The sequence below is a fragment of the Pygoscelis adeliae genome, unplaced genomic scaffold (genome assembly GCF_000699105.1).
Source record: "Pygoscelis adeliae isolate BGI_AS28 unplaced genomic scaffold, ASM69910v1 Scaffold287, whole genome shotgun sequence".
Classification (NCBI taxonomy): domain Eukaryota; kingdom Metazoa; phylum Chordata; class Aves; order Sphenisciformes; family Spheniscidae; genus Pygoscelis; species Pygoscelis adeliae.
This window is the reverse complement of record NW_008825154.1, coordinates 108,554-121,604: the sequence shown is the minus strand read 5'-3', so window position 1 is coordinate 121,604 and position 13,051 is coordinate 108,554. Positions and strand designations below refer to the sequence as shown.

General features: G+C 48.2%; 1 protein-coding gene across 1 annotated transcript in view; it reads right to left on the bottom strand.

Moving 5' to 3' along the window:
- The window catches only part of STMN3 (stathmin-like 3), a 13,160-nt gene extending 6,190 nt beyond the window's left edge, over window positions 1–6,970 (bottom strand). Inside the window, exon 1 of the mRNA XM_009328427.1 lies at window positions 6,698–6,970. Within this exon, the coding sequence (XP_009326702.1) occupies window positions 6,698–6,716 (19 nt within the window). The 5' untranslated portion in view covers window positions 6,717–6,970. The remainder of the gene's footprint in view (window positions 1–6,697) is intronic.
- Window positions 6,971–13,051: the final 6,081 nt, after the last annotated feature.

Below are 13,051 nucleotides of genomic sequence, written 5' to 3'. Positions count from 1 at the left end.
CCCCCGCTCCGGAGCCGGCGGTTACACCCGTGGGACACAGAAGCATCCACAGCGATGCCCTCGCCCTCGTGCGCTTTTGATCTGACCTGTTCAGTGACAAACAATAGGCGGCACGTGTGTCCAACACCCTGTTAACAGGCTAAAATAAGAAAAGGCATCCTGTGAGGAGAGGCAGGTCCTCCGATTCGGGAAATAAAAGTAAGAAACGTAACCTCTGGGTCACTGTTCGGGAGACGGCGTCAATGAAGATCAAACCCAAGATCTCCTGAAGCGAGACTACGCCTCAATCACAGCTGCAGCAGGAAGGGCATGCTTAAAACCCTCAGGGGTAACAGATCAGCACTGCAAACCTCAGCACTAAAATTTACTTCAGAAGTGTCTGCACTCAGTAGATAAAAGGTTTTGAGGACATATTTGTGCCAGTGGACAAAATCCTTGCACCAAGACAGCTGGCTGGCCAGAATACGACGTGGCCAACAAGTCCCTTCCAGGAAAGACTGTATGTCTTCCCGCGCACAACTCACACATTTCAAGAACAATTAGACAGGAAATGCGGAACTTTTTATTTAAGCATCTATTTGCATTTTTTACTTCTGCTAAGTTAGTCAAAATAAATTCAGCTTACCCAGCAGAAATATTGTCTGTGTGTACAAATTAGCAAGGATATCTGACTCCGTTCCTGAGGGACTTTGTACCAAAGCATCACTTCAGTCTCAGAGGTGCAACAAGGGCTTTGTCTCACTGACGGGTAGAAGATGAGGACAGGCTGCTCACTCACGTATGGAATACTGATATTTTACGTTTCTTTTTAGGCAAGCACCGCAATAGGAGGATCAGTACCAAGTTCCTTCAGTCTGGTAGGGTCTTCCTCGCTAAGTCATAACACTTCACCGCTTTCATATTTGGACAATGCCCTTAATAACATCCTTTAGCTTTTGGTCAGCCTTGAATTGGTCGGGCTGTTGGACTAGGTGATCATTGTAGGTCCCTTCCAACTGAAATATTCTACTCTAGTCTAGTCTATATTAGAATTGGGGTGAAACATTACAAATAACTGAGTTTTGTAAACTAAGAAGTGAATAAACTGTAGAAGGTATAGAAAATATGCCAGAGTCCCATCCTGTGAAGTGGGGTAAGCTTGCGTTTTAATGGCTTTGTGAGACCTTGGGTGGCTATTAATCCGAGCAGCCAGCGGCTCAGTATTTCTGAATATTTATGCCCGGTAACCAGCACAGTCTGATCCTGCTCTGTTTATATTCCATTGCACACCCCGTGCAACAATTAATCTTTATTAAAATTTTTCATCTAGCTTTCCTCTGCACTGTATATATTGCATGGGCAAAATTACTTTCTCCCTGTTGCAGGGAGAAGAAGGGAGATCACCTGGGCCTTCACCAAGCCACCAAGAGGGTCAGGGTGCTCCCAGCCTGCTTTCTCCCTAGTGACTCATTTTCCTGTGCTCCCTCTAGTGCTGTACAGCGCCTACTGCATTTCCATATCCCTGCTGCTTCGCCTGAGCACTCTACCCAGCATTGATCCCTGAAAAGTGTTTATCTCCAGGTTAACCCCCGGAGACGCTACGCAGCCGTTCCCCGAGCGGCTGCAGTGCAGGAGATGGAGGAACAGCTGGGGATGGGTGCGGCGCACAAGCAACGGGAACCATCTTCCCGCTCGCTATGTGCCTGGACGGCGGGGCTTACCACCTATTATTCATTAAAAAGTTTTGTTCTCTGCTTCCTAAGCGGATAAAACTGAACTGTGGACTGTTTGAGCAGCCTGTCTTTTTGTTCGGTGTTTAATGACGTCCAGCAAAACAGAGTGAGGCCGTTTAGGCACAACACCGATACAGAGTCATTCATAATAAACCAGAGGCACAGCAAGACTAATTTATGTGAATTCAGGCAATTTAAATGGATGAGACTGGATGTGCTATGTCTGATAGCAAGGTCAAAGGAAGGTTATTACAGGAAAAGAATTTGGTTTGCAAAGATAACTTTGGAGAAGTAAAAATTGCTTCCATAAAGAATATTGCACCATGAAAAAATGAGAACAGTCCAATTATAAATGTAGCCAAAGCACAAACAGAACGTAGAGAAGGTAGAGAAGCTAGAGAGACTGGGAACCGAGTCCTTCAGCACAAAGGCTGCAATGCCACATACACAACAAAAGCAACCATAGTCCTCGACAAGCCTTGAGAGTACAACAGACTGTAGACATTCTCACCTGCTATGAATCCTGTCACAAAAATAACGGCCAGACCTTCACTTCAGTCTAACTCACTTCCATTTTCTTGCTCCCCAACTTCCATAAACAGGTTAGCAAGAGAGCTCACACAACCAGAAAACACTAGTGGTTTGGGGTTTGGTTTTTTTTTCAGATCAGTGGTTGTACCCCACACTGATGCCATAAACCATCTCAGCTGCTCACCATGAGATTTGAGGCCCAGAAGTTACCGTGGGCTCATGTGGAATCATCCGTGAGAACAGGCAGATGCGCGGGTTACTCTGCCTTCTGTCGGACATCTGCTAAACTATCAGCCAGGAACGGTTTCCAATCACCCGGCTCCTTCCCTCCTAGGTTTCATTTGCAGCTCATGAACGCCACATCAAGCCGTGTTATGCACAGCCAATGGATTAGCAAATCACTCAAGCTGTAGCACTGGAACATGTGGGCTGCCCTCAGGAAAACAGGCAGGGAAATCTCCTCTTCTACGGGCTCAGCAAGAGAGAAGGGCCCAAGCTGTGCAGCCTGGGCTGGGTGGGCGACCGATTGTCAGGAAGGAGAGAAGCGTGGCCTGGGTTGCTTGATAAAGCAGATGAAGGAGCCAAGCGGAGGCAGCCGTCCCAGGGCGTTTGTGGAGTTGGGGCAAACATAGGTTCAGACGGTCAGGTTTGGAAGAGACAAAGAGCTACAGAGGAGCTGGGGACAGCCAAAGACAGGAGTCCAATGGCATGATGTGGCAGGTGCAGACACGCTGTGTGACCACAGACAGTCATTTGGTCTCTTTGGATCTTGGTTTCCTTTGCATTAACTGAGGATTATTGTAGTTACCCATTATACAGCGACATTATGTGTATAAACACATTCAGAAAACATAAGGTCCTCTGGTACAGCACTAAACGTGTAGAGGTACCTTGAAGGAATAAAAGGACTGTTTGGAAATATGCTGAGCAGCTCTTCACCAGTTGGGATGTGCCAAAGTGCTACAGCACATGCACATGATCTTTGGTTGCTGTCTAGCTCTTTTGTATTTCTAAATCCCAGCCAAAGATGTGACCATCAGTTTAACTCCCCTCTGGATAGGAGACTTTTTTTTTTAAATGTAGGAAGGATAAAGCCCATGTCAGTAGGGCAAACGGGAGGCATTGGGCAGGCATGTTGTTTCCACTTAATTTAGGGGTATAGAAGTTTTAGTGAGCTTCAGGTCCCTCCAAGTATTATCGTCAAGAATCAGCAGCCCCGTTCACCGTAAGAAAGCCTGAAGCTGCAATCCATCCTGCTGCCCACGCTGCTGTGACAAATGTCTTATCTGCAGCCTTCCAGGTGCCACATCAGACCACTAAACCTCAGCTTTTCCTCTGCAGAAGGAGAATGTGTTCATCTGATAAAACAGTGCCTTCACCGGATCCGAACCAACATTGACAGGCTCCAGGAAAGCCCTTTCTTGAGATATCTGAGGGATCCTCACAGACTCTACATGGTACCATCAAAGAAGATATGATTTATATTTTAGAAAGAACAAATGTTTTCTAAGGAGTTAGATCCCTCGTTTGGATACAGTGGTAAAAATAAATAAATTTTAAAATGCCTACAATAGGTTCTCCTGGCTTGTAAAACCGAAGTCCCAATAAAAGTACCATAAATTTCTAAGACCATATACACGCCGTCAACATCTGAAGAGAAAGAAAACAGTGATTTCTTGAGACTGCAGAGAGATGGAGAGGTTGACAGAAAGGACTGTGACTCTCCAGCATGAGCAGTAGAAGTGTCAGGAAAGGGCAATACCATACGGTGTCCACCAATACAGAAAAGAGACTAAGGGGATAGCCCAGATGTACATCAAGTCACACGACTCTCACGTTTCAGTGTAGGAGGAGAAAATCTCGGGATCTATCAAGGCACATTTACCATGCCCAGTCCTGAGGCCAGGAATGACAAACCGGCGTTTCCTTTTGGCTCCACCTTCTCAGACAGGCTAACGTCAGAGAAAAGCCCACGAGGCTGTCACCTTACTGCATCATTTCAGAATCTCGTGCCTCTTTATTCAACCCCGATATCTACAAACGGTGGGGAAAGTCACATAGTCCTGCAGAGTCCAGCCAGACACCCCTTCCGCGGCGTACAAAAGCACAAGGCTTGGTGCGGATGCTGCGGGGAGGAGGCGCGAGGGCTCTGCCCCTGCAAGGTCTGCCCGGCGGCTCGGCCAGCACCGCAGCTGAGCCTGCACTGAGCATGTGCCGCCGCGTCCTCTGCTCTAGCACCGAAAACAACCACCACGGCCAGGAGAAAAAGCCTGAGGTGGCAGGGAGAAAAGAGAGGTGACTGCTGGGCTGGGGGAAGCAAGCCCCGTTTCTTTTCGTCCCAGGGATTTGTTTGTTTGTTTAAACAAGCCCAAGAAAATCTTCCCAAGGGGGATAAGCCCCCGGGCATCAGCTGCAGACAATTACAGCCACTCTCCCTTCAGCACGGATTTGCTTTTGCTGCGGATAAAGAAGAAAATAAAGAAGAAAGCAAACAAGACTTTTTCCTTAATTTAAGGATTTGCTTGCCTTTTTCTCCTGCCGTTCCAGGCTACTCTCCATTCCAGCTATAAGTGCTATAGGCGATGGGGAGCTGCTCCCTGCAAAGGCAGCTGGGCGAGGCTCAGCCCCGCTCCCTCCTTTGGCAAACAATCCCCTAGTCTCTTTCCTCCTGCCACAGCACCGGTTTCCCATGACCTTCTACTCCTTGAAGTTGTTTCTCTGCTTGATCTGAGCCACAAGGCAGTGCGGTTTCTCTGGAGCACACGCTTCTTCATGATCTTAAGTCTCCTTTGACAGTAAAACTGCATCTTTGGGAAGATGAAATATGCCATCGGCATGTGGTGGGTTGGGAGGGTGAGAATGCACCAAATGGAAAATGCATGTTATGCCTACGCATGTTTCATCCTCCACCTCGTCCATCTCAAGTTCGATGCAACCTTGGTTTAGATGGCTGGTAAGCCTGAGCCATCCCTCCCACCCCCACTCTGCAAACGAGGTCCAATCCTGTTCTGTAGGAGAGGAAGGCAGATGGGTGGGACCTCCCGAGCGTGCACTGGCGCACACGTTCATTGAGACAGGGATACTCGCAGAAATATATACAATAGCTGGAGATTTTCTATCATAGAGACACATTTTTTCAGTGCTGCTCTACCGTCTTTAATTGCATGCAAAGCCCACTCGGGATCAGTTGCACCCTTACACTGCCCCCCCACCCCTCCATCTCTCTGTCCTCCCCTCCCCTGCGTCTACTGGTCTTTTAAAAGGAGAAAGGAATAGAAAATGCACAGCAGGAGACACGGGCAAAGGCCAGTGAAAGAAGCAAGAAGTGTTGCCTGGTCTCCTTCTGGCTGGTTCCCTGCCTGGGGCGGGGAGGGGGGGGGCACAAAGCACTGCCTGCTTTTCCTTTTTGTCTGCTGTTCCTGTTCAGCCCTCCATCCCAGCCCTCCAGGATTTAGCTTCCCCTGCCCAAGCCCCTCTTTATGCACTGCAGAATTCACAGCCATCTCAAGAGAAAACTTGTTTTTTTTAAAGAAAAAGACCCTCTAAACCCACGTTTAAATGGTTCATTGTACCATTTCAGGCTTTTCTTCTCCTTCACCCACGTTCCCAGTTTCAGCCATTTGAATCCCTCCTCCCCAGGTAAAAGGGGCAAGACACATCTTTAGGAAATGGCTGGACCGAAGAAGCACAGCATCCTCAGGGCAGACTGCTATCCTGCAGCCAAACCCGACCCCGGCGCCAGGCTCCGGGGCAGCCGCGCTGTGGTTCCCGTTACTGCTGCAGGAGGGAGGAAGGGCTTCCCTTGCAGCATTTGATTTCACCCAACGCCATCAGAGGACCGCTCCCCTGTAGCATCTTCTAATGAAGAAATGTGAGCTGTGGAAGAAATCTAGGGATGGGGAGCCCTGAGAATACGCAGAAACCCATCCAGGCTATTCTGGTTGGGTTTGGGGGATTTTCTAGGGCATTACTGTCAGTCTCTTGCCTGTGTCTTTCTTTCCATTACTCATTTAGGCAATACATGATCTTCACAAAACAAAATGTAATTGCTGATTTCTCTGCATCCAGCTACACAGCGTGCACATTTTTCTTAGGAGAAAAAAAAAAAAAGCTGTATCACGTTACAAAAATAACAATTAATTGGCATGCAGCGGCATCTTCTTATGGCACAATGTAACGGCAGCAATATTTTAAATTGGCAAGTTTATCACATGTGTATTCATATTAAAATAAAAAGCCCACCTGCTATCTTGCATCAGAGGGGGGGGGTGTATGGGGGAGGAAGGGGAACAATGCTGCAATACCAGCTGCCTCTTCATCAGAGAACTCCCCCGAAACGCACGGGGAAAAAAAAAATCCAAACCCAAACCCTCAGAATAATGATAAAAGAAAGAAAACCTGATGGTTCTAGAAGCGGGTTGATGACAAAACCCCCCAAAAGATGTCTGTCCTACCTGAGACGGTGCTGGCCATGCTGCTGCGGCGGGAGCGGAGCGGGTGCTGCAGGAGCAGGAGCGCAGGGAGCTGCGGAGGTGCTGCAATGCTGCGGGGAGGGAGGACTGACTCAGCTGGAGGGGGCTGCAGCCATCCGCGGCAGGGAGAGGCTGGAGAGCCCAGAGAAAGGGAAGGGGTGGAAAGAAAAAGAAGGGTCACTAGTTCAGAATATTAATTAGCGTATCAGGCCTCCTTTCCTGGGTGGCTTTGACGGCAGATCCCTCCCAGGCAAGACTGCCTGCCAGAAACACAGACCCACCACGGGGGGGGGCGAGGAGACACACCCAGCCGGGCTCTGGCAAAAGATGATTTTTTCCTCCTTTTCCTCCCTTTCTTGTCTGCTCTAGACAGGCTAAACTGCTTTTTCCCTTGCTGAAAGCAGAAATAAGCAAATTCATTGATTTTTATTTTTTTTTAAACCACCCATTCCAAGGCCGTGCCCACCCGCAGGGCCAGGTCTGGGGTCTGGCTCAGCTAGGCCGAGGTGTAAAACCCGAACCCCAAACCTTGCAGCAGCTTTAGGCGAACAGCGAAGGGAGGAGGTATCCCAGACAGGCTCAGCATTTTTAGGCGTGTTTTTTTTTTGTACCAGCACTGGGGCACAAAAGGGGCTGCAGTCTGGGGAGGAAAGTGCTGTACAAGTAGAGGAGGAAGAGCAGAACAGAGCCTTCCGATTCCAGTGGAACTCCTCTGGGTTTCTCCCCCGCTCCCCAGGCATCAGGAGCTCTTTTCTTTTCCTTTTCTCTTCTGTTTTCTATCATTTCTATCGTTTCCATTTGTGGCTGTTGCTAGGGGCCAATGCATCTGTGCTTTTAGAGTATCACACACACATTTGGGACCAAGGAACCCTCCCCTGTCCCTGTTGCCAGCTGCACCCATCCGACCACGGCTGCACAAGCCCCACCTCGGAGCCTGCGGTTGCGATCCCATGCCATCCTCCCAGCCTCCGGCCCTCTCATGGCACACGTTATCCTGCCGGCTGCACATCCCCTCTGGCTGAAAACATCCCAAATCTCCCAGCACGCTGCAATGCAGACACTCCCAAACAATTCCAGCAGCTGCAGGGAACTACAGGTTGTTCGAGCAGCTGCCGGCGCTCTGGCTGGGCCAGGGGCAGAAGCCACAGGCAGCGCCTACTAAATTCAGTTAAAAAGACAGAGATTTCCCTTCTCCCCCCCCCCAGTCTCCAAGCGTCCTATTCTCTCAACACTGTATGTAAAAAGAAAAAAAATATTATAGAAAATAAGTCTAATTCAGAATATTAACACTATCCACAAATTTTCAATACGTGTTTGGAACAGGAGCTTTTTTATTACCATTAACTGCTCCCTGTCCCGTCCGAGGCTTGTTTTGTAGTTGCAACTCCCTCTGCTTTCTCCTTGGGTCGAATCTCTAAGACTTCACGGGTTATCTTGAAGCCAGCAGGCTGAATTGTATGCGTTGCAAAAACACACTCCCCACTAACAGATGAAGGCAGCTACCCCAGGCACCTGAATGCTGGAATAATTTCCCCCCTCTATTCAGGATGAGCTCTGGCTTTGACTTACCTACCAGACCTGAGGGGGTCTGTCTACCTCTTGCGAGATTCTGGAGCTTCTGGGCATAAATCGCAGGCATTTTATTCCTTTTATTTAGAAAAAGGTACAGAATGCTCTCAAGGTGCCATGGCCTGTGTCCCAGTGCAAGACACGGTGTGAGGAAATGGTGAGCAAACTGGATTTCTGTGGCTACGCCACACATCATACGCCGTAGCTCCAACATTGTTCGCACTTTCCAGATAACCTGTCAAATAATGTTAATACAATTAACTCTGGATCCATCTGGAACACTGGGAGATATTTCTTCCTTATTTTACATGTAACTATCTTTTCAAGTTCTCCCTGATTTTCACTAGGGAGCATCTGAAGGCGCTGAGTACTTTCTTCAAGACGGGGATTAGGAAAAATTGGTGAGTATTTGGCTAATGTGTCCTGCGCCTTCATCACACGTGACATCTAACCAGGCAGACTATCAGGAAACAATAGGTTTTCACGGAGAATCAGCAAAGAAGTTGGTTTTGTCGCGTGCACTTCTTTCACTACCTCATTGCAAGTATTTTCAACATTTTTACCAATTAAATATTCCTAGACGTCTTTCAACATCGGAAGGGCTTCTTCCAATGACTCGTGCTTTCAACAATGCTGAAAACAAAAGAAAAATTCCAAAACTGACAGAAAAGATTCTCTCTTCAACACATCCCAAAACAGGGACCCGTAAGAGTCCTCACGTTTCATTACAGGGAGCGTTCACCTAGGGCAGTTCACAGAGGAAGATTTGCAAGTTGTGGTTGTTACCAAAAGGGTCACAAGCCCGGCACGCTTTATATTGCTATTTGTGGCCGCAAGCCTGGCAGAAGCATGGCTTGCAACACAAAGTATTTGGGGAACGATTGTATCTAGTGACTAATGAAATAACCTCGAAAGATGACAATCATCTGGTCTAAAAGGAAGAGCATGGGCTGCGGCACGGGAGGCTGTAACTCGTGGTACCCAGGCAACAGCATTGGCGGGGGACCTCCCCGTACCATTTGCAGTCTCAAGCTGGGAGAAGCTCCCTCAGTTGGCAAGAAATAACAATAATAATAAAAATTCCGCGTAGGGCGGCAGTCAACCCCCTGAAATTGTAGAATAATACAAGAGAAAGGAGAAAAAGAACCGAGGGAGAGAAACCAGTGACAGCAACATCAGCACCAACTCAGGAGAACGTTTCCCTGAAGGCAAGAGAAACAAGAGGGTTATTCCGATGTTTCCTCTTCAGTATGGAGAGGAAAATATATCACGGGCGCTTGAGAAATGAGGCCAAGTTGTACAAAGGACCTGGATCAGAAGAAGAGGAGTTGTACCAATTCAGTCACGTAGAGGTGTAAAGGCAGCTGGGAACGCAGGTCACCCTGGGGTCTGCTCGGCTACGACGGGCGTTGCGCGTACACAAGGTCAGCAGTGCCAAGCCCGACGACTGAGCAACTACAAATGGCAGAGAGCAGCAAATGTTGAACACGTGAAGCTGCGAACTCTGCTCTGGTGGTTCCCTTATCGCCTCCACCAAACCACTAAAATCCCGTCTGCTTCAGTTTCTTCACCTGTAGAATCATGGAATCATTAAGGTTGGAAGAGACCTCCAAGATCATCGAGTCCAACCGTCAACCCAACAACACCATGCCCACTAAACCATGTCCCTCAGCGCCTCATCTACCCGTCTTTTAAATACTTCCAGGGATGGGGACTCCACCACTTCCCTGGGCAGCCTGTTCCAATGTTTAACCACTCTTTCAGTAAAGACATTTTTCCTCACATCCAATCTAAACCTCCCCTGGCGCAACTTGAGGCCATTTCCTCTCGTCCTTTCGCCAGTTACTTGGGAGAAGAGACCGACCCCCACCTCGCTACAACCTCCTTTCAGGTAGTTGTAGAGAGCAATGAGGTCTCCCCTCAGCCTCCTTTTCTCCAGGCTAAACAACCCCAGTTCCCTCAGCCACTCCTCATCACACTTGTTCTCCAGACCCCTCACCAGCCTCATTGCCCTTCTCTGGACACGCTCCAGCACCTCGACGTCCTTCTTGTAGTGAGGGGCCCAAAACTGAACACAGTATTCGAGGTGCGGCCGCACCAGTGCCGAGTACAGGGGCACGATCCCTTCCCTGCTCCTGCTGGCCACACTATTTCTGATACAGGCCAGGATGAAATGGGTGTAATGAAATGTAAAATGGTGTTCACTCACCTTCCTAGTAACAGGATGATTATAATTAAAATTGGACTGGAAAGCAGTTTTATTTCCCAGCAGGAAGGAGACAGAAAGGCTTTGGATTATCTGGATTCAAAGGAATCAAATAATTTTGTGGTCAAACAAAAGTTTTAGACTCTTGCTATGGGAACCATCACGTCCCCTCAGAAAGACAACGAATGGCAACTTAGTCCTCTCCCATCTGAAAGGGGAAAAATAACCTTCATGCGAACTGCAGGAGTTTCACAGCCGGTCGCTGCTGCTCTTCAAACTCTTTTGTCCCATTCCTCAAGATTCTTGCTTGTCAGGGAAGATACATCCTGCCCGGGCAACCTCTGCACAAAAATGACCATTATTCACTTTGTATTTCTGCACCGCACAAGCGTTCCGCTTGCCGGGTTCTCCGCAGTTCGGTTCAGCCACTCACACACCCACTTCCCCACAGAGTTTAAGGATCATCTTTTCCAAGGTTTTTCTTTTGTACTTTTTTTTTTTTTCCCCTTGAAGGCACCACTTCAAATGAGAAATAGTTCCTCCAAGATCTTCACCATCCACTAACGAGCGAGCAGTGGAGGCGCCCTGGTTCCTGCTCTCTGGGCTGGCATGTGGAGGCCGTTACGGGCGTAGGGGCTGGACTTTCATATAACCCTCTGTGCCACTCTGACAGATTTTTTAAGCCTCTCCTCCTCCCCCCTCTCCAATCTCTTGCCTTATGAGAACTCAGGTTTTATCCTAGGGAGCCAAACACCGGTGTGACAATCCAGGTGTAAGACCAATGCCTGCCTTTATCGTGTCTGTATCCCTACGTAAAGAGATGTGCTACCTTCAGTAAACCTTCACGATTCTTTTGCAACCTGAGTAAGAAATGAATCATTCTCTTTAAACTTGCAGAATTTTTTCTTCTCTGTTCTCAGTTTTTCGAAGAAACTGGCGTAGCAATGCTGAAGACAGACTCGCCAACGCTGGCACTGCAGCCTTGGTCAAGTAAGGTAAGTGGTGCAGAGGAACAGCCCTCCAGAAGGATAAAGAGCGCTCAGCCGGTGCTGACTCATGATTGCCCCTGGACAGCGGCGCGTCTGCTGACTCACACTCCTTTTTGGGTTTGGTAACCTTCCAGCTCTTCTCTCTCAGAAGGTAACGCTGCTTCAACCAACATCACCTAAATAACAGTTAAAACAATCTGATTTGATACACTACTGGTATTATTCTTCAATGTAGGAAAGACATATTTACAGGAAATAACAATGCTGACACAGTATTCCATATATTTATGATGAGTTTTACACCTTTATTCTCCATTATAAATATCTCTCATAGCATTGTACAATCTTTATAAAGTCATTCCTTTTGCAGCTTAATCTTGCACAGCTGGTATCAAGTGAGGGTCAGAAACACACAGTCAGAAACAGAAGCAAAATCAGCTGTTCCACTTTGTGTGGCACGCTGTGAAGATCTGAAGGAATAACTCGATGCTCTCTAGCCCATTCGCTGCAATTAAAGACAGTTCACAATCCAGGCAAGTTCAGCTCGAGGAGTTTAAAGGCTGGCAACCAGAACAGCAACACCCTTAAGCTCCCCTAACCGAACACCTGGAAGACACAGAACGTACCAGACGTTTGAGAAGAGAACAGATTACATCGTGTACTCAAGTTTAAGGACTGTTCCTTTTAATAGTTATTTCCCTTTAAATATTATAACACCGCTACATACAGACAAGCTGTGCAGCTTGCTAGGAATAAAGGCATTTTAAAGCTGCAATAAAACAAGCCACATCCTGTTCTACATCTACACAGTAACCACCTAACAGCGCGAGATGCAATAAAGTACGAGAGATGCGTGCAAAAACATTTTCTCCCTACATTCTTCCTCATATAACCGCACAGAATATGATTTGGCAAAATTTGGGCATCTGGGTAAACCGTGTCTATCCATTTATTAAGACCCTTGAGTCTTACAAACCGAGTAATCCATCAATCCAGAGCAGTTCAGAGTTCACTACAGTCACACTCACGTGGAACCAGCCCTCAGCCTGAGCAACAGAAACGCCGACGCAGCCGCTCCCGGCCATGTGCACGGATACACTGACGGGGGACCGAGGGCCGCAAGAATCGTGCTGAAGCAAAGCAGGGAACAAAGGAACAGCACGTTCACCCCGAACAAAAGATACCCGTCAGAATTCATTACTGTTCTTAATGCAGAAGCTACAAGGCTCAACATAAGGCCACAGAAACCTTTATATCTTAAATGCTGAGTTTCAAAAAAGAATCCTGTAATATTCTGCCTTCTCCTATATGCAGCACCACTGAAGGGTGGCAGACGCGCAGCACAAAGCACAGCAGCGCGCTGGCGACAAGTTCTGGTCAAGGGCATCGCTTATCCCAGCTCGCCCGAGCCGTTAACGAAGGGGAGAAACGCCAGGCCCGGGCGGCGCTCGCCCGGCAGCGCTGACACGCTCCAGGGGAACCCAAGAGGGCCGAGAGGCCCCGGCAATGCGGCCGCTTCGCTACTTTTGGCGACCAAACAGCCAATCTCCCGCCCCTCCGGGGCCAAACCTC